The following is a 25,034-nucleotide window of genomic DNA, read 5'->3' on the forward strand; positions in this document are numbered from 1 at the left end:
ATGGGATGGCTTTCTCGCAGTGCCTGGCTGCTGCCTGGAGTTAGCTGGGAGGATTTTGCAGGGAGTCGTCATGGCATCGCGGCTGAGGTCTTCTCCTGCGGCCCCAAGTCCTGAAGAGCTGACGGACCTTGAATTGTGTTTGGTCCGTTGGGTTTTGCAGCTGGGGAACTGAGGCACGCGCTGAGTCTGCAGGAAGTCGAGGGCAGAGCAGGGAGGCAAACGCCGGAGCCCTGGGCGCCGGCGGCCGCTTCTTCCCTTTTCTCCTGTCTGGTGTCTSGGGTGTTGGGTTGTTCCCGTTGCCCAGCCGTGGTCGCGCGCTCGGGTGAGGAGAAGGTGGACGTTAGGACGCCGAGGGATGATTTTTCTCCGTCGATCCCGGGATCTCCGCCTTCTCCCGTGCGCGCCCTGCCCTTCCGCGCGCTTTGTGCGTTCTGACTGTCGGGCGAGCGGCGATGCGCCGCAGGGGTGGGACGGCRGCAGGATCGCAGCGTGGCCTTCGGCCCGGGGCGACGGCTGCCGGAGGGCACGGGGAAAGCGCGGCCCGCTCCCCCGGCCGGCCGGCGTGCCCGGTGTTCCTGCGCTGACGCAGCTGCGAGCAATGGTAAACATTGAGCAAGAGCCACTTGAAAATAAAACAGCCTGGGCACGTATTCCCACGTGTAATAAAATGAAATTAAAAGGAACAATAGAGGTCTGTGCTGAGCTGAGGACTTGCCTTGGCTTTTAAGGTGGTGGTTCGCAGCAGCAGCAGCGGGAAAACGATGCGAGGACGTTTGAGACAGCAAAGGCAGTGAGCGTGGCCCCCGCGCCGCAGAACGCAGCTCGTGTCCGCTGGGGCGATCGCGGAGCGCTCCAGGGCCCGCAGGAGATTAAACGGGGGCTTAAATCGATACGGCTGCTGTAGCCGAGGGATGAAATCGGAGGCCTTCAGGGGCCGCACAGCATCGAGGCTGTAAATTAAGCCTAAAAGCAACTGCCAGCCCCGTGCGCGGGTGTGAACACGGCGGGGTGAGGTTTCGGGGCGGGGGGCCGGCGGCGGGTTGCAGCTGCAGCGGCCGCGAGAGGAGCTCGGGGAGGGGGGACGGGGACGGGGACCCGCCGCCGCTGCGGCCCGGGCGCGCCTGATCCGGGGGGGGGCTCGGGTTTCAGCCCGCCGTGTTCGGGGGGCTCGCGTTGCTGTCGTCTCGTGTATGGCACCGAGTCAAGACGGCTCCGGTGCCTCGGGCGGCGCTGGAGCCGCCCGGGCAGACAGGGGAGGAGGTGGCAAAGATTTACGCCGTCAGCACTGCCCGGCTCCCAGCTGTTCGGAGCCGTAAACGCGGGCGGGAGCGATACGGGGCTGCTGGTGGCGCTTGCGGGACGCCGGCGCCTGCCGCGCCGGGGGGCCGAGCAGCCCCGCGGGGCGGCCAGCCGGCTGCTCGCTGTGCTCGGGCTCCCCCCGCCACGGAGAGGGGGCTTCGCCGGACAGAAGCGTTTATCCAGCCGTTCGCGTCCCGGCSCGATGTCCCGCTCGGCAGCGCGCGTGCGGCGCTCCGGGCCGGACTGGGGCAGAGGTGCCGGTGCTGGGGGCCGAGGGCCGGCCGCGGCTGCCCGCGCGCCGGAGGAGCCGGCAGAGGCCCCGGCGGCCGCCGGCGCTGCGGATCCCCCCRGCGCTGAAAACGTCCAGCCGACGTGAACGCGAGCCCACGTCTCTGTTTTCCCTGAAACCGCCCCGGGACGGTGAATTTTGCCGTCACGAGCCGGGCGGAGACGGCGGGGCGGGCGGCGTGCCGGCCGTTAGCGATATTTCATAAGCGGCAGAAACCCGTAACGGGCCCGGCGGGGGAGAGTTACTTAACCTCCGGCGCGGTGCCGGCGGCCGCAGGCTTTCCGGTGACGGGGCTGCTCCTCGCCGGCTGGCAGCCGGCACCGCGGAGCCGGCGCCGGACGCGTTGCGCGCCTGCCGCCCCTTCCCCCTCCGCTTCCCCCGGAGCCGGCTGCAGGCGTTGGGCGCGCGGTCGGCGCGGTCGCCGCTATCTCGTCCGCCCGGCGGTCGCGTCCCCTCTCGGCGGTGAGTCACCCGGCCGTACCGCTCCCCCTTCCGCAGAGCTGAGCGGGGACGAGGGTGTTGGCAGCGGGGCCGACGCGTCCGTGCCCGCGAAGCTCCTCCGGCAGGAGCCCGCGGCGTTTTGTGCCGCGGCCGCCCGCTCCCGGGGGAAGCGGGTGCGTTACACGGCGTCTCGGCCGCCCGCTCTCGCCCTCCCGGGGAGGCTCCTGGCAGGCGCGGGGGGACGTAGGGAGGCAGCGGGTGCTGGAAAAGACCCTTTTCCTACCCCAATTTGCCTCCCCGTTCGGTCTCAAGCTGCTGGCGCCTCCGCGCCCGCGCCGCCGCTTGTCCCCGCAGTGCCAAGCTGCCGTCCGGGCGAGCAGCCGGCTCCAGGAGCGTGGCTCAGCCTGCCGGGACCTGTCGGCGTGTCCCTGGGCAAAAAGGATCTTGCGCTGGTTCAGCAAACGCTCTGACCCGGGGCAGATGGAGGTGGTTGCGGTTTCCCCCGTTCCCCTCCCTTTCCCCTGGCAGCAGCCCATGGTTGGGGTGAGCTGTACGTTGCTCACTGCGGTAGAGTTTCTCCCCTTGGCATCGCTTTCTGGCTCGCGGATCCAAGGAGGAAGCGACTTGCCCGCGGCCGCCTCCTGCGAGCGGAGCTCCTCGGCGCGTGAAGGAGCCCCGCGCGCCCGGGGCGCTGTACGGAGGAAGGGATGCTCTCGCGCTGCCTTTGGGCTGGATTTGCGTGGGGTTCATCCCCGGGAAGGCTCTGCCCCTATTTCCCTCTTCCCCCAGCACTGGCTCCTGGCAGGGCACCGTCCTGGGAAACGCTGCCCAGGCAGCTTCTCCCTCTGGGCGCTTAGCAGGGAAAAAAGGTGTCGCAGGTAAACCCAAGGCTGCCGCRTGCTCCATCAGGTGCGTCCCGGGCACAGAGGGGGATGGAGCAGTGGATCCTGCGAGCACGGCGCACCGCCCGGCTCAGTGCTCTCCAGCCTGCCCTCGCCTCGTGTAGGATAAGATGCAGAAGACAGGGATCTCCTGGTTTCCAGGCACTGGCTCATCGCCRGAGCAGCCCGGTGGAGGTGGTGCAGCCAGGGTGAACGCGCTTCGGAGAGGAGCTGCTCCCACCTAACCCGGGGTGAATCCATCCGTGGGTGCTGCGCAGCTCGCTCCATCCCTGCAGGGAGGAGAGGCGAAGGTTTTGCGGTTGCAGAGGCGAGGCGCGAATGCGTGCGCGCGCCCAGCGCCTTCGCAGCCCCGCGCACCAGGTCAGGTAGCACGTCTAGGTAGCTCGCCTGCTGCGAGCCAGCTCCGCTTTGAGCTTCRTGGAGACCACGGCTCCCGCGGTCCTGCCGCAAGGAGGGCTGGCGCGAAGGTGCCTGCCGCCGGGAATCGGCTGCGCGTGGCGAGCGCGGGAAGCGAGCCCCTTCCCAAGCCAGACGGGCGGTGGAATTGAGCCAGGAGCTGTGCGGAGCACCGAGTTGGTGAAGCACATGTGCTGGGATGCAAATATGTACGCAGAAGAGATCCCGGCTGTCTAAATARTGTGAAATATTGACTAGCTCTCGCAGATGGTGCTCCACGTGCAGCGTCGGGGGTTGAACTTCTCTCCTGTTGGTTTTTGGTGTGATTTTTTTTTTTGATCCAGTTGGATGCTAGATTCTCGACAAACTCACTGTTGCCTGGTTGCTTTCAGCAGGGTGGTTGAGTTTGGGGAAGTTTTGTTGTTGCTGGGGTCTGAACGCAAGGGGAAAGGGAGAGGGGCTGCGGGCGGCTTGCCTGGTTCCTCCGGCCTCTCCTGCTGGCTCCTGCTCCATTTGTAAGCGATGGCACAAACTGGGCAGCGGATTTGCATTTGGCGTGTTGTAGAGCCGAGCCCGGTGTTTGCGTTTGTAATATTGCCCCGGTGCCGTTTGGTGGCAGTGTTGCAGAAGGATCGCAGCCTGCAGCCAGGAGCTGGTTTTATTACCGTTACTGCGATTATCTTTGCTGACAAAACGCTGCTGCTGAGCGTTTGCGTGCGGGTGCTGCTGGGGGGCCGCTCGCAGACGAGGCCCCTGGGCTCTGGGCGTAAGCCAGACCGCTGGCAGCGGGGCCGCGGGGACGCACTGCTTTCCTATCAGCTCGCGGGTGAGCAGCAGGTTTTCTGCTCTGTTTTGCTCCCCCCACCCCGGGATAAGACGCCGGTCTGGGGCACGTGAAACGTGCTTTGCGCAGGCTGCTGCGGCCGACGCTTTTGCGCTTCCCCCTGAGCTGCTCCGGGGCGCCGGGCAGCTGCAGCCGGGAYGGGCTGCGTTTGCCGAGCTGCGCCGGGAAGAGGGTCTTACCGCTGCGGGGGAAACGTCCTGGGCAGCGCCCTTGCCTRCGGGTCGCTGTGCCCGCCATCAAATAGCTTATCAGCCTGGTCGTTTGGKTTTTTTTTTACCCGCGGATTTAGGGCCCTGCTCAGAAAGCGGCAAGCTGGCCCGGCGCGGGGGGCGAGCCGGGGGCCGGCGGAGCTCCCGGCTGCGGGCTGCGTCTCGCTGCCGCCGCTCCTGGCGCGCCGGCAGCCGCACGGGGCTGAGACGTGTTTCCCTCTTCTGCTCCCGCAGGCTTTTCCCACCTGCCTAACGGGCTGTACCCGTCGTACATTCCCCTGAGCCACCTGGAGCCCCCCAGCGCCGGCAGTCCTCTCCTGGCCCAGCTGGGACAGCACAGCCTCTTCGAGTCGCAGAAAGGTCAGTGCGGGCCCCCGTCCGTCCCGGGGGGGCTCGGCCGGGCCGGCCGGAGCTGCCGGCTGCTGGGACGGGGAGGGAAAAAGCGGGAACCCCTGGGGTTGGTGCCCGGCGAGGTTTTCTGGGGGGCTGAGGGTGCTGCTGGGACGAATGAGTGCCTGTCGCCGCTCCCCAAAGACAGCTCTGGAGATGGTGGGGGGACCTGGGGCTGTGGCGAAGGTCTCAGTGATACCCTTCTCCTTCAGTATCTTCCTCTGCTGTTTGGGGTGTGGCTGTGGTCTAGGGAACCAGCAGGTCCCCCCTTGATGCCCTCGCTGCTGGAGTAAAGGGCTCGGTGTGCATCAGAGATGGGACTGTCCCGCGTCCCACCTGGATGTGTGTGCCTGAGTCTCCTCTGCCCTGGACACGCTCTGGCATCCAAATAACCCGTTCCCTCCCCGTTTGCCACCTCTTGCCTGTCTCTGTTTAGTTTTTGCAGAGGCAGATGGAGGCCCACAGTAATCTTGCTTACTTTTGCTCTGCAGATGGGTTCTACCTGTCTGGCCATGCGGGCCAGTCCGCTTTGCACCCGCAGCCTCCCCTCTCGAGGACCGCAGGCAACCACACGCCGAGCACTCTGCTGCGGGAGAAGGACCTTGGGCAACTGCACAAGAGCTCGAAGGAAGGCCTGAAAGACCCCGGCGGGAAGGAGCGGGCATGCCGGAGCGATCTCTCCCTGCCCTTCGCCAAGAAGGAGGGCAAGCCGAAGGAGGAGCCCCGGCCCCGCAGCGTGGTCGACCTCACGCAGGACACCAAACCTGAGAGCGAGCGGAAAACGAGCGTGGTGGAGAAGGCGGTGAAGGTCAGCGAGCGACTCTCGCCGTTCCTGGCCGAGCACATGCCAAATCGGGGTGGGGGCAGCGGGGAACCAAAGTCCAAGAACCCGCTACAGAGCTCTTCCCTCAGCAACTGCAACGGCGGTGGGGACCCTATGCTGAAGGTCCTGGGCGCCGAGCAGGACCGCTGTGCCAAGGACCCCGCTTGGCACGACGAGAATATGAGGCCTTCCGCGCACGCCCACGCCGAGCGGCTGAAGCGGGGTGAGCCCCTCCTGCCCTCCGTGGGTGCTTTGCACGTCTCCTGCAGCTGCCCGTCCCCGCACCCCTCGCAGCCGGGGAAGATGACGCCCGCCACAACATTCCCTCCGCAGCCCGTCCATTCCAGCATGTACACCATCTTCCCGCCGGCCAAGGAGCTGGGGAGGGAGCACAAAGTCATCGCCCCCACCTTCGTGCCTTCGGTCGAAGCCTAYGACGAGAGGACCGGGCCCATCCAGATCGCCTCGCAGGCTCGCGATGCCAAGGCAAAGGACAAGGACCTGGGCAAAGTGGGGGTGCTGCAGTCGCCCGCGGAGCGGTGCCTTGCGGATGCCTCCCGCACGCTCTTGTCCCAGGACTTTTCTTGCCACAGCGATGCCAAAAGGATGGAGGCTCTGAGGGAGAAGGGCTCAGTGATCAGGGCGAACTCCATGGCGCTGAAGAGGCAGGTCGCTTCGGAGCCGTTCCTCAACCGGCCGGGGCTGGGCTCTCCGGAGAGCAGGGAGTTCCTGGCCTCCAAGGACTTACTGAAGCCGAGTCCGGAGGCAGAGCATCGCCCCTGTGACCGAGACCGCTTTCAACGGTCCAGCTCCAAAGAAGCGGTGAAGGTCTACAGCACTTTGGACTCCTCTCGGCAGCACCTGGACCACGGACAGTTGAAGCCCCCTGAGCAGAAGTGGAAGCCCTTTGAGATGGGCAACTTTGCCACCACGCAGATGGCGGTGYTGGCTGCACAGCACAACCACGTCAGCCGGGCAGAGGAGGAAGCCAAGAAGGTCTACCTTGACCCCAGCGGCCTGCCGCGGTCCTCAGTGGTGGGCTCACGGGGCACTGCGGACGTCCTCCACCCCACCTCTCACGGTGAAGGGTCGGCTATGCAGAGCCTCATCAAGTACAGCGGCAGCTTTGCCAAGGAGACCRCATCTCGGCAGAGCTGCGGCAAGAAGAGCCCCTTTGGTGGCCTGGGCAACATGAAGTTGGACTCTGCGCAGCTGGGCGCCTCCAAAGTCCAGCAGCTGTTGTCACAGCAGCCAGCAAAGCAGCTGAAGAGGGACCCTGAGAGACCCGAAAGTGCCAAATCTTTTGGCCGTGAGAGCATCGGCTCCCAGGGTGAGGTGGAAGTGAGACACTTGCCTGTTGGCATTGCTGTGGCTGTGGCCCGACAGAAGGACAACAGCAGCAGCAGCAGCAGCAAGCTGGGGCCTAGCCTGGCAGACAGAGATCGCTCGTTGTCTCTCAGCAGCATCAAAGGTAGGTCCCTGGGTCTGTCTTTGGCCTTTTCTGCACAAAACTGGTCACCAGGTAGAATGGGTGCTCTGAGCTGCCTGTGTGGCATGAGCTGAGTTGCGTGTCCTCAGCTCCCATTGCCTCCTGTGCCCAAGGCATGTGACAAACCACATGGTGAAGCTGGACTCCTGGTGCAAGAGGTAGGGCTGGTCCTCACATCCTTAGACTGTGATTGTGGCTGCACCATCCCCGGTGCGGAGGCAGTGGTGTGAGTCTTGTGCACTTTGGTTCTGCCATGTACCATTGGATAAAACTGCACTGAACTGAACCCTAAGATCTTGCAAGGCTACAGTCAAGCCAAACTAGGTCCTGTTCCAGGTTGTTGGTTGCGCCGAGRCCTTCAGCCACCTATGGTAGGCAGGGAGGAGGAAGCGAAATTCGTTTTCAGCACCTCACTTTCCCCATGATCCTGTCCCCTCTGCCCACATCTGTTATTCCTCCTCTGGTTCATGTCCTCCTGTCTGAGAGTCCTGTGAGAGTAGATCGTGAAAAGCCTGGGAGCCAAACGCAGTCTCCCTGGGCTCTTGACTGACCTGGTTTTAGAAGGTTGGTGGCTCCCACAAGGTCCTTGAAGGCATGGACCTGCCTTGCTCTTCAAGCACKRGAATTGCAAATCTGCTCCTTGCCTRCTGCAACTCTCTCCATCAGGGAGGATACAGGGGTTCCTCTGATGTGAGCAGGTCTCTGGGTGCAGAGAAATTGTTGATACCTTGTTAGTGCCATGAAAGACCCAAAGGGGCCAGTGGCCAAAACCAAGGCGCCAAGTGAGGGCTTAGGGTGGTCCTCTTGCTCTGGGCAACATCCACCAAAACCTGATGGATCGGTTCTGACAAGCCTCAGATAATTTTTTTCTTTTACAAATATATGCCCCCCCACCCTCATATAACCCCTGTTTTTCTAGCAACCTTTTTTTTTTTAAAGTAGAAAAGTAGCTTCTCCCTCTGGCCCCTGCTCCACTGTGCATCTTGGAGGGAAGGTGTGTGGGTGAGAAGAGCACAGGCCTCTGAGGACACCCCATTGCCATGGCTGACCCATTGCCCATTAGCAAAGGAGGTGACAGAAAAAGTCCAATCTGCCTTTTTGCTGTCATTTTAATCTAATGGTTTTGATTTAAAAAGCTCAATCAGAGTAAGCTCTGAGGCAGCAGTAGCAGCATCTGCTGGGGAATACATGGAAAGCTTTGCACTAGTTGAACTAAATCCATTTAGAAACCAATTTCAGTGAAATCAGGGCAGGGCTGACTCGTCTCCTATGGCTTGCAGAGCCTGCCGTGGTGGGAGGAAACATGTTCTCCCTGAGAGAGCTCTCTTCCCTGCTGTCGGTGCCTGCCGGCGGGCACCGCTGATGCCTTGGTGGTCCCGTCTGGAGCWTCCAGCCCTGGAGGGTCTGAATGCAGCTTCCACTCGTCCTTGCGGGGTGCTGGTACCTGCAAAGAGGTGCTGAGACAGTGCAGGAGCAGAGGTTGTGTCCGTCTGCGTCTTGGCCGTTTCCCAAGTTGCTCCCCAGCTCCAAGACRGCAAACCTGAGGCCACAAGGCGACGAGGGCTATGGACCTCCTGGGGCTGCTGGCGCAGGAGCCGGTGGGCCTTGGTCGCGAGAGGTGGCTTCTCCGGGGCTCGCAGCCCCGCTCCCCGTCCCCATCGTCTCCCGGCACCCTCCCCGCGGCCGGGCAGGAGCCGCCCGAGGACCTCGTGGGCAGCACAGGGAGCTGTTTGTTCAGCCATTCAATTGCCCAGACCCTCCCAGCTTGCGTTAAATGTAATTTACTGAGCCGAACTAAAAGGCTGCAAACAAGGGTTGGATTCTGGCAGGCCGCCGGGCCTGTTGCTAAGTGATGCAGTTGGCTTTCAGACAGAAAACAAGTCGGCTTTTCTCCTCCTTTTGCCCCCCAAATGCTTCCCCCCCCACTTTTGTGTGCCAGGAGATATTCGTCTAATAACATTAGCTTGCTTGCACTGAGTGGACGGTGCTTGAATGTTTAGACCTTTTAAGACCGAGAAAGCAGGCTTTAGTTGGCTAATCTGTAGTATTTGGCAAGTAAAATGCAAGTATTTAGTGCCGGGCATTGGTTGCCAAGGAAACGGGTCTAAGCCTTTCCTTGTGCATAACTGATTGAATTTTTCTATGTGGTCCGTGCGTCATGTTCATATATATAGACAAAATGATCATTCACTGTCCGGACAATCATCGGTCTGTACAGAAGAGGGACCGTCCTGTTAGTGGGGTCAGGGCTAGGGAGAAATTATGTGAATAAGAAAGTGTATGTGCATGGATGGGGGATGAAAAAAGATAATAAACCCGTCTATAAATAACAGATTGCAAATAATGTAGGTGGGTGAGGGAGGAGCTGAGATAAAATAACACGTTTCTAATAAAAGGCTGGTGGGGAGGGGGTACGTGCGGGTGGAGGGTCGCTCGCCTCGAGCCGAGGAGGGGAAGGAGGTTGCAAGTTAACCAAGGGACCGCTCCAAATTGCAGACGCCAGAGAGATGGCCAGGCATTTACTGGGAAAATAAATACCAAAAGGGGCTCCGAGTGGGAAAATAAGTACAAAAAGGGGCTCCGAATGGGAAACCTGGGCCAGAGGTTGGATAAGGATTTCAAACACGCACCACCGCGGTTGGGGCGAGGGGCTGGGGGGTGTCCGGCCCCCGGCGCAGGGAGCGGGCAGGGTGTGCTGGGAGCCGCTGCGCCTCCTGCCGTGGACCTGGGCGGTGGAGATGGCCCGTGGCATCTCTGCGTGAGCCAGGGGCTGCCTGGGGATGGCCATTGCATGCAGCGTGGTGGTGGGTGCAGGTGAAGTGCGGGAAGTCCTTTGAGAGGGAGAGAGGTGTGCCAGGTTTTCAAGCATCTCTACTTTCTGCCCGAAGCCCGTGGAAGGAGCATGGGGAGAGGAGGTGGGATCTTCTTCCCAGATTCTTTCTGACAGTAATAGCTGAGGGAATTGGAGACTTGACAGCAAAAACCACGGGCTGTCCGGATTTGTGGAAATACACAGTGGATCCCTCCTTTAAAAGACTGCCTGTCAGCAGAATAGACTCGATGTTACGAGACGCTTTCCCATGTGCCCAACGTTRTCCGCAGGAGGGAGCAGGGACCCCGGGAAGGGCTGCTGGAGAGCCAGGGCGCAGTTATGCGAAGCCGCGCGGTGCTGCTGAGCCCCACGGGAGCAGAGCATCACCCAGGCAGGGGACGCGCTCTGGCAGGGACAGCCAGGAGCGGGACRCCTTCCTCCTGGACCCGCTCGTGCCCTGTTAAACTGTCCTGCAGCTTGCTGCAAGCAGGGCTGAAATTTGGAGCTGTAAAATGGATGGGGGCTACTGGGAGCTGTGGAAAATTGCATGTACAAGAAAGAAACTAGGGAAAAGCAAATCTAAAATGAGACAGCTGGTTGCACTTTGGATGAAGAAAGGAACGAGTGGCCACAATGGTGTCCTCGTAAGGCCAGCAAGGTGCTGCTGAGCAAATGCTCCATCTTTTGCTCCTGTGAAAGTTGCTTCCTAATCTTTTGCAGGAACCGCTGCTGCCGCCCGTGCCAGGCTGCATTTGCACGGGCTGTTTGGATTGTTTGGAGCTGTTTCTCCAGACAAACATCCAGTCCCCTCACTGGGCTCTTGCCCTCGCCTGCACCGTGTGCCCCTTTCTGTCGCACAGCTGGGGTTTGCAGGTTCCTGCAGACATGTGAACTGCAGGGCTGAAGGTGCTGCATTTGCGAGGGGTCCGTAGAGGTGCCGTGGCCTGTTGCCGAAGGAGAAGGCTTCGAGGCATAGCTGGTGCTTGTGGACTGTGTTTTAAGACCAGGAGGAGCCTCTTTAGTAACACAGCTGAAATCTCCCCCTGCACGACATGCTGAGCAGGACTGTGAGGCTTGATACGGGGATAAAGCTRGGCCTAGCCTCCTTTGGAGAGAGATGTGAAATCCACCACCATCCTTAGGCAAACTGGTCCAGCTGGTCCTGCTGCTCACAGGCTGGTGGCTCTGCTGTCCTGGGGGACTGGCCTGACCTGAGGGGTGGAGGGACGTCAGCGGCACACAGCTGGGCACTTCCAGGAACCCCCCTTAGTGAGAGTGTCTTGATCGTGTAGCCGAGGGTAGAGCCCTGCCCTGTCATTTAGGGTTCCAAGGAGCTCTGAGGTGACAGCATTTCCCAAGCTGGTTCTCGTGCCTGATGGCTCTGGTTTACCTCTTAGGGCACGGACGCTCGGAGGATGACTGTGGGGAGGAGAGGAGCCGCCACCGAGACAGCCACCTCCTGGCAGGGCGCTTGGAGCGGGATCAGGAGAAGCTGCTCAGGTGAGGCTCGGTGGGGACCGRGGTCCTGGCTGCAGGGTGCAGACCGCTGCAGCTGCTGCATGTCATACTTGGGGACAGCCTGTCTGGAGAGGGGCCGGGGTTGTGCCTGTCCTGGTGTAGCTGCTGGCATTGTAGCTTGCTGCGATGGAGAGGAGTGCTGTGGTGGGCCGTGGCTCTCGGTGGGGTGTCACGGGGTTACAGACGGTCCCAAGTCTGCAGCCGAGCGATGCTAATGTGCTCCTGCAAATCTGTGTCTCCTCTGAAGAGATGGAGAAATTATTTTATTCTGGCCATGATGTTAACCACCCTCTGCCACTGCTCCCTTGAGTGTCTGACTCTGATATGCAAACATACTTACTCTGCAGGCTGGTCCATACCCTCGGGATCCTCCGGCCGCTCAGTACCTTAGATCATCTCTCACTCTCTCTCTTGCCTCCCCCATGTCCAGAGAGAGCAAGGAGCTGGCAGATTTTGCTCGGATACACCCCTCAGGCTGTGCCACCAACGGCTTGAACTCCAACCTCATGGTGACAGGAGGCCCAACCTTGTCGGGCTCCGGGCGCTGGTCTGCAGACCCAGCTTCGCACCTGGCAGCCCACCCCTGGCTCCCCAGGACAGGCAGCCCCTCCATGTGGCTGGCCAGCCACCCCTACGGTGAGTGTGCTGGGAGGGAGTGATGAGCCCGTGGGGCGTCCGTGCTGATGCAGTCCAGGGAGAAGTATTCCTAAGTGCCCAGTAAGGTGTGTGTCTGATCACAGGGGAAGGGGAATTTTTGGAGTAGTCAAACCGTGTGTGACCTCTGCACCAGCAGGAGCTGTACTGCATCCCCTGAGTTGTGATCATGGTGTTTCTTCTTCCAGGACTTGGCCACCCTTCTCTACACCAGGGCATGACTCCAGGCTTCCCCCCTGCYATGGGGGGAGCTCTCCCTTCTGCCTACCAGTTTGCCAGAGACCCTCAGTCGGGGCAGCTTGTCGTGATCCCCAGCGAGCACTTGCCGCACTTCGGTAAGGACCYGAGTACATGGCAGGTCCTGTGTGGTGTGCCATGCTGGTGGGAGGGAGCAAGGTGGGCTCTGTCCGAGCAGGCTGGGTGTCTGCCGGACCTCGAACAGCGCAGGAGCGTGGAGCCTTCACATCCAGGCAGCGCTGGTGCCCCAGAGGGACGGTCCCCTTCTGTTTCACCTTGAAACAAAGTGGACCTAATGAAAAGTGAGAATAGTAGACAGACTGTGTGTTGGGACATGCAGTGGGGAAGTGTGGGGGGTGTTTTCCGGTTGCCTGGAGCTACGTTGTGCTGTCTGCATTGATTGARTCCCATTACTTCTGAAGAAGCTACTGCCAAAGCAAGGGAGAGTTTTGCAGGCTATTGCTAGCCTGAGATCCTCCTGGTTAGGAGGATCTACTCTTGTGATGGGCCTGGGACAGGCAAGGCAAAGGAGCATAGAGAGCAAAGCAAGTCAGGTGGCCTCAGGGCCCACGTGAGAGTGGGAGTGGGGCTGCTGGGGGGCAGACATTGCACTTCCCCCTCTGCGTTTCTGCTTGCATTTCTTTGTAGTGTGGTGTATGGCATCCCCCACACCCTGGTAGGGACACTTGCAGTGAGGGGTCCTGAGTCCTCCAGCCACCCCTGTTTTTGTGCCTCCATGACTGTGCCTCTGCTCATTTCCCAGCGGAGCTGATGGACCGGGCGCCCCCCTTGTGGCCTGCAATGTACCCCCCAACCAGGAGCTCTCTGCAGCACGCTCACCAGCTCCAGCTCCTCTCCCATCAGCAGCTGCTGCGGCAGCATGAGCTGTACATCCTGCAGCAGCAAGCGGCCCACGCCATGGAGCTCCAGAGGAGCGCCCAGCTCGTGGTATGTTCCCAGGAGCAACTTGCTTGGARGTGAAATGAACCTGAAGTTGGGGTATCTGATGGGGAAGACAGTGTTGTAGCCCTGATGGTGTTGCAAGTGGGTCTCAAGGGTGGGGATGCACTGGGCAGTCCAACCGTAGTYCCTGCAGTCTGGGGTATTTCGTGTGTCCTTCTGGGCTGGGGGTAGGTTTTGGAAAGGTTTGGTGTGGTGCTGCTGAGCAGTGTAGTTAGGTGAGCTGCCCAGGAACAGTGTGACCTTGATTCCTTCCATAGGAACGTCTGTTTAGGTGAGTGGTTTYGTTTTGGGTCACCTCCAAACAAATGTCTTGTAGTGGCTCAGAGAAACATATGCGATGCTAGCAGCAATGGCCCTAGGTCCTGGAGCCCCAGACCTGCAGCCTTCCRTGAGCGTTTTAAACCTCCTCTATCCTGGCATGCTCCCTGCGTTGGAAATGTTAGTTCAAGGCCGGTGCGCCCCTCAGTCAGATAGGCCYTAAAATGGTATTGCGCTGGGGGGCACGTGTTTTATTCCAGTCTGTATTTGGTAAGACTGTATTTTGGTTTCATTTGGTGGTAAGCCCATGTTGCTTTCCAGGGGTGATTAGAGGTGTGCTGAGTTTTGGTCTGTTCATACCGTAGGAGAGGTTGAAGGCGAGTGAGCAGCGTGCAGACATGGAAGAGAAGGTGACGAAGCGGAGCCTGGACAGTGCCAAATCAGGCCTTTCCTCCTCTGCCCCGGGACTGGTGCACCGAAAGCCACCTGTGCTGTCTCCCAGCGCCTCCACGTCCTACAGCAAGGCTGTGAGTCCACCTCCCCTCTCTCCCAGGGCCTCACCCGTGTCTGTGCTCAAAGCTGAGGTGATCCAAAAGATGGAGGAGCCACCTTCGCAGCCAGCCTACTCCTACCCTGCCACCCCCAGCTCCCATCCTTCCAGCCCACCCCCCGCCTCTCCACCCCCTGCCCCTGCCATCCCTCCAAAAGAAGAGGCACCTGAGACTGTGGAGAAGAAAGATCTGGAGCTGGAAAAAGAGGCTGCTGGTCCCTTTCAGGCCTTGTTCCCAGGTAAGAGAGCCCTGCTTTGGCAGAGTCCCATTGTGTTTGTGCCTGGCTCCCTTTTTCTCCTTGGCTCTTTCCTGCTTCCAACCCTTCCCCCAGAGAAAACCATGTAGCTCCTCTAAAAAGCAGGGGAGAGGCAAGGATCAGGAGGAGATGTGGTGGGCTGGGGTCAATGCCTGGGTCATAGGGCACCTGGGGCTGTGGGCTCTCTTCTTCCTGTGCATTGAGCCTGGGTCGGTTCCTCCAGGGCTGAGGTCTTGGTGGGAGAAGGATGGAGGAAACCAATCCCCCTCCTGTCAGAGGAGAATGTTGGAAATGTACAGAATGGGCCTGTTGGGTGTTGCTGTCTGAGGAAGAGGGTGACATCTTAACCAGGAGAGAGGTGCTCAAAGCAGCCACTACTTGAGAAAGGGAAGAGTTGAGAGGTGATGGAGACAAAGGGAAGCCATCCATATGCCTTAGTGAGAGAGAAGGTGCCTTGGAGAGCCAGCCATTATACAGCCTGTCCCTTCTATGTCTTGCAGAGATCCCCCCGGGATACCCATTCCAGTCCCTGCCTCCCTCCTTCGGAAGACACTACCCCTACCTCCTTCAGCCCACTGCAGCATCTGATGCGGACGGCCTGGCTCCTGATGTCCCACTGCCTGCYGAAGGCTCTGAGCACATGGAGCTGTCTCCAGAGGTCAAGCCCATCCATCTATCTCCGTCCAAAATGCTAGAGCCCATCCAAGCAGCAGCAGAAGAGGAGTCCTTGGAAGAGAGGGTGAAATCAGAGGTGCAGATAGAGGAAGGTCAAGAAGTCATGTGCGAGCAGGACATGGGGACTCTGAACATTGCCACCTCCACAGCCGTCCCAGTGCAGAATGTGGACAATTGCAATCTCCTGTTGCATCAAGGTGAAGCCCTGAGTGCTATGGAGCAGGACCAGGAAGACCTTCAGAGCTGCCCACCCCCTTACCAGGTCGTGACTTGCTCGGCAGAAGCAGAGGCCCAGGCAGAGGCTGGGAGTGGAGCAGAAACCTCCATGCACATGGACTATGACGGCTCGCTTGTGCACGCAGAGAGCGAGCYGCCTGAGATGGACCTGACGGCCCAGCGGGAGGAAGCCTCTGAATCCATGGATCTGCAGAGCGGTGATGTGCCCCAGGRGAGGGAGTTTCCCAGCCTCCCCCCTGAGGAGGGGGAGCAGAGGCCAGAGATCTCTTCCTACACAGATGAGGCRATCTCTTGCCAAATCCCAGCTCTGGACATCAAACCGGGCGACCCGTTGGCGGGGATGAATGCTTTGGTGGCTGCCACAGAGATGCCTCAGGCTTGTTCCTTGCTGACTACTGCCAGTGTCACTTCATCGCAGGTGAAGATGGAGGTGTTACCTGACCAGGCTTTGGAGCACTCCTTCCTGCAAGGGATCACTTTGCTGAGTGAAATTGCAGAGATGGAGCTGGAGAAGCGGAAGCAAGAAATGCAAAGTAAGTTGTGAGTGCACAGTCTGGGCAGCCTTGGGCTAAGTGGCACCTCCCTGTGTACAGCCCTTTGCCCTCTTTAACTAGGCAGAGGAGCAGAGGCACAGCTGGGGTGTCTCGCAACCTCAGCCAGGCTCAAGGAGCRCTGCAGGGGTTGCTAGACTTCAGATAATGTTGGAGCAGAGTTCTTGCTGCAGTAGGTTGAGATGTGTGTGGCTTCTGGACTGCTTTTCTCTTCCAAATGCTCTCTCCATGTCTAGACAGTTTACGGTATGCAGAGCGGAAACGAAGGCCCATTTGTCTAGTTCTGCCAGGTTAACACCCCTCTGGCAGGAGCTGAATCCAGAGTCTGTCGGGGTTTGGCATAAGATGCCCCAGTAGCTCCAGATGATGCTTTCCAATAAGAGCTTGGCAGATCCTGAAAAGATCTCACCTTTCAGTAACTTCCCGACTCAGGACGCTGGGGGATCTGCCAGATGTACCATGGCTGGATACAAGGAGAGATCTTGGGTGGGCCTCAAAGGCAGCAGGGAAGCTAGCTGAGCTGCCCTGGCACAGAACGGGTTGTCAGCCTCTCCTTGTGCCCCTTGGAGAGGCAGTCTTGGAGGGTGAACCTCTATAGCATTTTTTCTGTCCTTTCTAGCAGGTCCAGAGAGTTTCCCTGTCCGGCCAACGTTGGAGAGTTTGCTGGCTGCCAGCACCCACATGCTCATGGAAGTACTTTCCACCCCCTTTATGGAAAGTCTGAAAACCATCCGGCTGCCTCGAGAGCTGAATCCCAACAAAAAGTACAGCTGGATGCAGAAGAAAGATGAACCCGTAAGTAGCTCTTCATGTGACAGAGCTTGGAAAGCCATAGTGCATCTGCTCACCGCAGCTCGCTCTTCCAGCCACAGTTTACCACCTGGCTTGTGTTACCCTTTTGCATTTGGCAAAGTGAGACATTGCTTCTCTCTGCATTTGTGGCTGAGCAGGAGTCAATGTGGTGTGATTCTGCTTTTTCCTTTGTGAATCAGCACCACTGATCTCAGCAGGACCTGCCACAGCCCTAGAAGTGGTGTTTGTAATACAAAGCCAGCAGGAACTCGTATGTTACTGCTTTGGCAGGGGGGATAAATAAAGATAGTGGCAGGAGGATTTTTTCCGTTGTTTTTAATTCTCAGTTCTTCTCTATGGGGAGAGACTGGCAAATTCTTTTGTATCCAGCATGTRAAGGTTCCAAGGCTGGGAATATTTTGATCTGAGTTTTTATTCTGCAGGTCATATCCCAAGATTGTTTACTCTCAAACCTGATATCATCCTATCTAAGCCACAGAACATCTTTGCTTGGCTGATTTTGCTTGGGTAACACTCTGGGGCTGGGCTCAACAGAGGTGAGAATGCTCTGCTCCACTGAAAGTGTGGAGGGGTTTCCCTGCCTGGTTTGCATCCGAGCTGCAGGATAAGGGAGAAGCTTTAGATACTTCATCTATTTGTTGCTAACTCCTGTGTTTACTCCCCACTGCTCTGTGCTGCTGTCCCTGACCCAGCTACCCCCCAGACTTGCCGTTTGCAGCTGTCTGGGAGCAGGCCTACGTCCTCCCTATACGCGTGCGGAGTTGGAGCCCATCCACCAGGCCTTTGCAAGGACAGGAGCACACCTGCGTGCACCATTCTGATTTAGACAGAGGTCTGGACATGCTCTGACCCTCTGTGCTTGTCTTGCCTCCCCACCCCAGCTGTACTCCATCAAATCGGCCATCGAGAACATGGACGCGATGGAGCTGGACTACAGGATGAGGCTGGCAGAGCTGCAGCGGCGGTACAAGGAGAAGCAGCGGGAGCTAGTGAAGCTGCAGCGACGCAGGGACTCCGAGTAAGTCGCAGGCCGTTCGCTTGGTCTTTTTCTTTCCAGCCAGGCACTTCCACTGCCTCTCAGTCCAGGAGAAAAAACATGCCTCCAGGCCTCCCTGTCTCCCCTCCYCTCCTCCCGGTACGGCCCACCAGAGCTTTGCACAACACAGTCCTAGGCTATGTGACACGACAACACGATGACTGGTGAATGCAGCTGGGAGACCGTATTAGAGACAACCTTGGCTTCAGCAGCTCAGTTTAGCAGTTGGTGACAGGCGAAGGTCCTGGGTTGGCTCCCATTCTTGCTTGCTTTCTTTTAATTTTTCCCCTTTTTCTTCCTTTTGGATTTATTTGCTTTATTTTTTTTTCCTGTTCGTTTTGCTTTTTGGTTGCAAAATTTGATTTTGTTTTTTTTTCTTTGCTTTTTTTGTTGCCTTGGTTAACAGTGAAGCGTGTGGTTTTTTTAAAGGGAAAAGCATGACGAGAAAAGTAGAAGCTTGGCGAGAAGAGGCCCTGGAAGGCCCAGGAAGAGGAAACTTGGATCAAGCGCTCTGTCGCCCATTAAGGAGAGAGGGAAGAGTGACAGCAAGAGTGGAAAGTAAGGCTGGAATTTGGGGAAGATGGGAAAATGGCAGGGTCGCTGCACAGGGTCCTGCTTGGGGAGAGCAACTCGGATGCAGCGGGGGCCCGCCGTGGCGTTGTGTTGGCAGGCCGGTCTCTGGCGGCCGTGGTGTTGTGGAAGCGTGTGTATTTAACATGAGTGTGTCCTTGCAGTGGGAATACGGCGCCAGCCTCCTCCCTACCCACTRGTAGAGTGTGTGTCTGTGGTGTTGGGCACAGGTAGGGCAGGCTGAGTTGAGCAGTGGTGAGGTTTTATGGATCAGCCGGCTGGGCAGGGACTGATAGGTGAGCTCTCAGTGTCAGGGAACGTCTCTTGGTGTGCGTTTGGGAGAGCAGGTAGTGCATRTGGGCACTGTAAAGCTAATTGCAAGGAAACCAATGTCACAAATTGGAAAGACAGAGCTGTTTCAGGTTAACTACTTTTTAGGGCCTTTCTTCTGTTTCTGCTGTCTTCTCCTGTWCCATTAATCAGTGGGAGTTGGCTTGGCCTGATCTCTCTCTACCAAGCATCCAGATCATTCTGTCTCTTGCTTTTTTCTTTTTTGCAAGTCCAGCTGCTCTTGTTTGGGTGCCTGCATCACAACACAGTTGGCCATATAACCATCCGTAGAGGGCCAAGTCTCTCCAAAGGGAAGCACCTCCAAGCTGCCTCCCTAYGTGTTATATGTTTTTGCAAATGTTCTTTCAAGACCACAATTTAGATTCAGGTCCCCAGCTCCCACTGACGACATGCTTTTGAAAATCTGTCCTCTTGGTGGCTCTGTATYTTGCTTCTCTGGTTTGGGTGCCTGGAAAGGCTGGAGGCATTGAGGCACACATGGAATTGTGCATGTGTGCGTGTGTGTTGTATGTGCACATCCCCGGAATACTACAGCAACCTGGCAGGGAGACAGAGATGCACCCTCAACCAGCATGTAGGACCTGAAGTGTTGGTTCAACTGTCTGTGGAGGTCAGCAGAGAGGATGGAGGGGAGGGAAAACACTTGGAAACTGAGGAGGCTGCCCTGTGTCAGCAGCTTCATAATGGTAGTCTGACCTGGGCCAGTAGGCTTAGCATGAAGGAATGGCATATGAAAGCAGTTAATGGAGGCTTGGTAGAGGTCTCGAGGTGTTGATCCATCAGCTAGTTGCTGGACACTGCTGGGAAGCAATGAGAAATGTACTTCTAGTCTCACCTACTTTATTTTTGTATTATTTTTTATTTATTTACCCTCTTCTTTCTCCCTAAATCCTGGAGAGAGACTAAAGATGCAGACTGCAAACATCTCTTACAGAGGGGCCAGGCTTGTAAGGCGGATTGCCGTCCTTTGTGCAAGCCAGTCCCCTCAGTGCCCTTGTCCCCTCCCAGCCACCCTGCGTGCTGGTTCTTTTCACCTCTGCTGGGTTACCACCTTGTTGCTCATACCTGACTGACCAGAGCAAGAGTCCGGGTGGTGCAGCACTTCCCTGGGTCTTGGGAATCTTCCTCTGCACCTAGAGAGTCCATGAAAGCAGAGGTGGAAAAAGACCTACAGGATCAGCTCAGCTGTCTGTTCTTCCCCTTGCTGCTCTGTACCAAATTGGGCACTTTTCGGTGGCTTTTTCTCAAGATGGCAACTACTTCCTTTCAGAGGCCACCTTGCAGGTCTCTGGTTTCAGCTAACCTCATCTATGCTGATAGCTGAGAGCRTGCAAAAGAAGGGTTTGTTGGCTCTCCTGTTCAGTGGAAAACAAGGGTCAGACCCTCAGCTTGTCCAAACAGCCGTCACTCCACAATGGACTTGGCTCCTGCTACCCTAGGAGGCGTTTAACCTCTCTTTTGAGCTTGGTGGGGATCATAGGGAGGAAAGCCCTCCACCTTGACCCATCCTGTGCTTGGCTTGCAGACTGAGCAAGTCCTTGTTGCTCTCCGAAGACTCCGAGACTGGTGAGGGCATGAAGAAGAGGCACAAAGGGGCCCTCCCGGAGGAGGATGACGATATGGAGAGCAGCAGTGGCAAGATGAAAGGGAGAAACCAGAGCTGGGAAGAGCATGATGTGACTCCCAGCTTCTCAAACGAGGTCAGTGCCCTCATGGGGGATGCAGAGCTGCAGGCAGAAAGCCGATCTCTTCCCTGCTTTGCAAATTTGTGTTGGATTGGATTGCATTAGAGCCTTTAYTCTCAGTCCTCCTGTGTCTAGAAGCTCCTCGTGGGAGGGTTCTCTGTGCTGTGGAGGGGTGTGTGCAAAGGCTAGTGTGGGCTTACAGAGTTTGGACCTCTTTGGTAGGCAACAGAGAGAGGCGACTATCTTTAAGCCAGCCAGAGCATCAYGGTGATGCACTAGCTCTGAGTCCAGAGCAGTGTTTGCCTTACTCCTTTGACTGTTGAGACAGCAGATTGGGACTGACTTCCCAAAGTGCGGGAAGAAAGGRAGTGCAACCTTGCTATTTTAGATGCAGGGTTTTCTTCTGCTCCTGTCAAACAAATAGATACATGAGATATATTTACCAGACCTTTAAGCTAATGATGAAATCCCAGATTCATACAGGCGAAGTACTGTATTAGAGCTGCTGTTATCTACTTGTAGCACATGTAAAGTACATTTGCATTATTGAAGGATCAAGAAAATACAGAAGAATGTAAAGCCTTGTGTATAACACAGTGGTTCTGATGCTCTTGCTGAGACATACTTGGCTCTTTTGGGGCATCCATCCCTGGATGTGGAAATCTTTACTTATTTAGTTGGGGTTTTTGGATAAAGAAGACTTTTAATCCTTGTGATTTAGAGAAAAGCTTGCAAAACTGGCCCAAACATATCCTAAAATCCAGAAGATCCATGAGAAAAAAAAAATCCCTCAAGAACATGTTGTTCTGTGGATATATTTCTTTTGGAAGAAAACTCAATTTTTCTAAGTTAATCTTGTAATTCTTGACAGCAGTGAAGCTGCACTGTTGGCTGGCATCTCCCTCCTCTTTCTCCCCGGTGCCTTGACTGGTTATGGCAGCCTTAGTGGTTAAGTCCTTCCTTTCGAGACCTTATTAATTGGCATGCACAAGAGACTGAAATCAGAGCTTCTAAAATCCATAGGGTCTGCCACAATATCTGTTCTGTATTCACCACTGTCCCTTCCTTTCCCCTYGGCAGCTAAAGCTCAAGAAGAAAAAGATACCATCGGATCAGGAGCAGCTGGCTAGCAAGCTCGACAAGGCCTTGTCGCTCACCAAACAAGACAAGCTCAAATCCCCCTTCAAGTTTGCCGACAGCTCTGGGGGGAAGCCAAAAACTAGCGGAGGTGGTGGCAGGTACCTCCCACCCCATGAGGCTCTGCCAAGCAAGGAGGAGAAGAAGAATCTGGCMAAGAACCTGGGCCTGTCGCTTAAAACTGCGAAGGAAGGTAAAAACAAAGTGGCTGCCAAAATGAAGAAGATGGAGGTGGGGTTAAAAGTCAAAAATCAGCTCAAGGTTTCCCATTCACCAGCAATATCTGAAGTTAGCAGCTACTCCTATAGTAAGTAACCCCTCATTTATCTCTTCTTATGGCGCGATCTGTCGTAAGGGCTTGTGGCAGGGGATTCTGGCCCCCTGGAAGGGGTCTTGGAGATGGGTCTATTTTTGCTGTGTGACAAAAGGATCTCCCCAACTAATCAACACTGGCATGTCTTTGGGTGAATGTGTGTTGCCCAGGGTTCGCTCAAATTGTTGTCCAAGAGTTAGCTGACATTAGCRTGCCTCTTCCTGGCCAGTGTTGTACAGATGGTCAGTGAGGAAAAATGATTTAAAAATGAAGTTAACTTATGTCCTTGCTTTCAGTGGGAGTAAACACTTTTCATCTGCCTGCCAGTAGGGAACTCAGAGCCTCTGCTCCAGAGGTGTTCTGTAGTTGGTTTCTGAGGTCCTCAGTTACTTGGGTAGGACTAGCCATAGGATCATGCCATAGAGGCAGCTAGAGAAGACAAAGCCTGCCAGGAGGCACTGAAGTTAACAAGCGTCCTCTTGCTCTTCTTCAGTGTCTGGCTTTGGTTTCTTATGCCGTGATTCCTAGCTGGCTATGCTCAGCATTCTTATCTATCTCATTGGGGTTCATCTCCATGCYAGCATCTTCTGAACCCCAAGTGCACCTGAGCTGGAGAATCTTGAATTTGGGAACGAAGCAGAGTTAGTGACCCCTATTAAGGGAGGAAAAATCTGAATTCCAGATACTGTTGGGAAGGTGGTTAGATGAAACAGTCAACTTGTGATATGAGAAAGAGGCCATTACATTGTGATCGCCATCCGTGGTAGGCTGTCAGGTGCTAAAAGTGTTTAAGAAAGCAAGGTAGTCCTTCRAATGTCCTTTGGAGCTGGCTGTGCCAGTGTGGCCTTCATTGGCTGATAGTCTGAGTGTGCCGGGGTAGCCCTGCCAGGRGTTACCTGTTTTGAGAGCTCACGACTCGGGGTGATGATGAGATGCTGTTATTGGGTCTGTGGAGAGGAGTGTCTGCTGAAGCAACAGCACATAAATGTGCTGTGTGCACTGCCATTCATCCCTGGGAGAGTAAAGAGGATGCTAGGAAAAATATATGACAGTCTTTGATGGTTCAGGCAGAAGATGGGGCATAGAGTGTGTTAGGGACTTGGAGTTTATGATCTGAGACTACGTTGTTTAATTGTCTTAGCTCACTTAAATCCRTATCTTCCTTTGCTTGCAGCTACATAAGTCCTATGTTGAAACACTTAGGGGGTATTTGTGAGTATAACAAATATGTACTCAGACTGCATGCAATACCAGTTTAGAAACTTCACTAATGGGAATGATGATGAGCTAGTGATTTTCCAACTGAACAAATGTTTGGCATGAAATTAGCCATTTACTTGGCAAAATAAGAGCCATTGTGTCCACTGGACTTGAACATATCATTCAACCTTTGGCTGGCAGTGATGTACAAACCATCCATCTGTTCTGCTCTTGAATGTGTTTCTCATCCAGGAACAGCCCTATGGCTCCTAGTCTGGRAGCTTTATATTTTCTGGGGAGGGGAGCAGGGCCGTGGGTGGAGAGGAGGCACAAGCCAGCGTTACAGCTGGAAGCCTTGCTCTTGGCCGAGAGAGTTTCTGCAGTGTGCTTGCTCTTGGTGCTGTGTGTTCAAGACCAAAAACTGCCTCCCAGATCTAAAGGAGCTGTTGTCTGAACCCCACCATCCCTCCAACAAGTCTGCCTGTTCATGATCAGTRTAGGAATGTGCCCCTCAGTGCAGGAAGATAATCATTACTGAAGAACTTACTCTGAAATGGCTCAGCATTTGGTACCAGGCTTTTCAACCGTGTACATCTTCAAGCAAAAGAAAGGCTTCAGCCAGTTGTTTGGTCACCCAAGCGTGGTGGATTTGGGAGGGCAGGTTGAGCATATGGCAGCATCTCCATGACTGGTAGGCTTCTTCCTGTGGAGGAGGAGAAGTGGGACTAGTGCCAAATCCTTCCGCCTCATCCTAACCTCATGACTTTTTAGCTTGAGTCCTTGAAAAATCTTTGGCATAGGTCCAAAGAGTGGGCTGAGTGATCCCCACTGATTTTAATAGAAGTTAAGTGCTCAGGTCATTTGTGGATTTGGCCTTTGAGCTTCCTAAACGGCCACTGCTTGTTCCTCCCTTTCCAAAACCAATGCAAGAGAAGTGGAGAAGCAGTGCCTGAGCTGGACCGACATAGAAGAGCATCTGCTGCTGCTCGCAAGCCACAACAGTCCCCATTGTAATGCCCATAGCATGGCCCGCATTCGTGAGCTGGGATGTAGCAGTTCGTACCCATTTTTACTGAATCTGTGGGTACYGTATACTTTCGGTTCCACTCCTTCGACTTGGGAGGGAACCACTGGAACCACTTCTCAGCACCCATGGGGGTTGTCAGCTTAGGAAATCCTCAGCTCATGGACCGAGGAATGACTTGGTCTCCGCTACTTCTTGGTGCACCTTTCTTCATTGCACTCGTCAAAGGCCTCGCTCCAGACAGCATCCGGGGCGGTTTGTTTGGAGTTAGATGYGCTGCCTGCTTAGCAGGTGTCGCCCGTGCTCTCCTTGCGCTTGTCTGGCTGCCCRCAGCAAAAACCCTGCGGGAGAAGGACTCATGTATGAAAGGGGGGTTTAGGTCGGAGTATTTCCACGTAATTTTAATTAGGAGTAACGCAAATCAACAGATCAGCTGTTGGCATCGCTACGCTGTCAGTGGGCATCTTCCTGACAGCAGCTCCTACCTCAGTTTTCCATTCTTAAGCCTAAAACACCTCTTGAATCTACCTTAAAAGGAGGAAGGACGGCCGTCGCCTGGCCTGGGTGGAGAGTGTTTGTTCCAGTTGGCGGAGCCCCGGGAAACACCTCTGTCTGTATTTTTGGGCTCCCGCCGTGCYGGAGCAGGGACACCCGCGGCGCACAGCCCACCAACTGCGCCGCAGCACCCCCCCAAAAACAAAAAACCGCCCCCGTCGGCTGCTTTAACGCTCTTCCCCCCGCTCTGACCACAGATACGGACTCGGAGGAGGAGGAGGAGGAGGAGGAGGAGGGATCGCTGAGGGACGAGTGGCCGGCGCAGTCCCCGTCCGGCTCCAAGCCCAGGCCGCCCGGCCTCTACAGCGCGGCGGCCAGGAAGGGCAGCAAGGCGGCCGGCGGCCTCAAGGCGGCCGCCCGCGGGCTCTCGGCCGGGCGGACTCTCAAGCCGAAGCCGGCCGCGGGCCGGAAGCAGCCCTTTTGCTTGCTGCTGCGGGAGGCCGAGGCGGGATCTTCCTTCAGCGACTCCTCGGAGGACTCGTTCGATCAAGGTTACTAGCTTATAGCAAACGCGACCCCCCGCGCGCCCCTCTCCCGGGGCGGCGGCGCGCGAGCG

At 56.6% G+C, this 25,034-nt stretch overlaps 1 protein-coding gene across 1 annotated transcript in view; it reads left to right on the forward strand.

Moving 5' to 3' along the window:
• Nucleotides 1–2,086: 2,086 nt before the first annotated feature.
• Nucleotides 2,087–25,034, forward strand: part of TNRC18 (trinucleotide repeat containing 18) — a gene marked incomplete at its 5' end in the record, with an annotated part of 44,334 nt that continues 21,386 nt past the window's right edge. The window contains 17 exons of the mRNA XM_085300385.1: nucleotides 2,087–2,202; nucleotides 2,384–2,579; nucleotides 3,947–4,093; nucleotides 4,615–4,740; nucleotides 5,262–7,064; nucleotides 11,292–11,394; nucleotides 11,843–12,048; nucleotides 12,255–12,401; nucleotides 13,067–13,251; nucleotides 13,890–14,313; nucleotides 14,832–15,776; nucleotides 16,417–16,589; nucleotides 17,489–17,625; nucleotides 18,073–18,201; nucleotides 20,090–20,264; nucleotides 21,330–21,693; nucleotides 24,676–24,969. Coding sequence (XP_085156511.1) covers nucleotides 2,087–2,202; nucleotides 2,384–2,579; nucleotides 3,947–4,093; nucleotides 4,615–4,740; nucleotides 5,262–7,064; nucleotides 11,292–11,394; nucleotides 11,843–12,048; nucleotides 12,255–12,401; nucleotides 13,067–13,251; nucleotides 13,890–14,313; nucleotides 14,832–15,776; nucleotides 16,417–16,589; nucleotides 17,489–17,625; nucleotides 18,073–18,201; nucleotides 20,090–20,264; nucleotides 21,330–21,693; nucleotides 24,676–24,969 — 5,670 coding nt within the window. The remainder of the gene's footprint in view (nucleotides 2,203–2,383; nucleotides 2,580–3,946; nucleotides 4,094–4,614; nucleotides 4,741–5,261; nucleotides 7,065–11,291; nucleotides 11,395–11,842; nucleotides 12,049–12,254; nucleotides 12,402–13,066; nucleotides 13,252–13,889; nucleotides 14,314–14,831; nucleotides 15,777–16,416; nucleotides 16,590–17,488; nucleotides 17,626–18,072; nucleotides 18,202–20,089; nucleotides 20,265–21,329; nucleotides 21,694–24,675; nucleotides 24,970–25,034) is intronic.

Source organism: Rhea americana, unplaced genomic scaffold (assembly GCF_003343005.1).
Source record: "Rhea americana isolate MKP2758 unplaced genomic scaffold, rheAme1 scaffold_10, whole genome shotgun sequence".
In the NCBI taxonomy this organism is placed as follows: Eukaryota; Metazoa; Chordata; class Aves; order Rheiformes; family Rheidae; genus Rhea; species Rhea americana.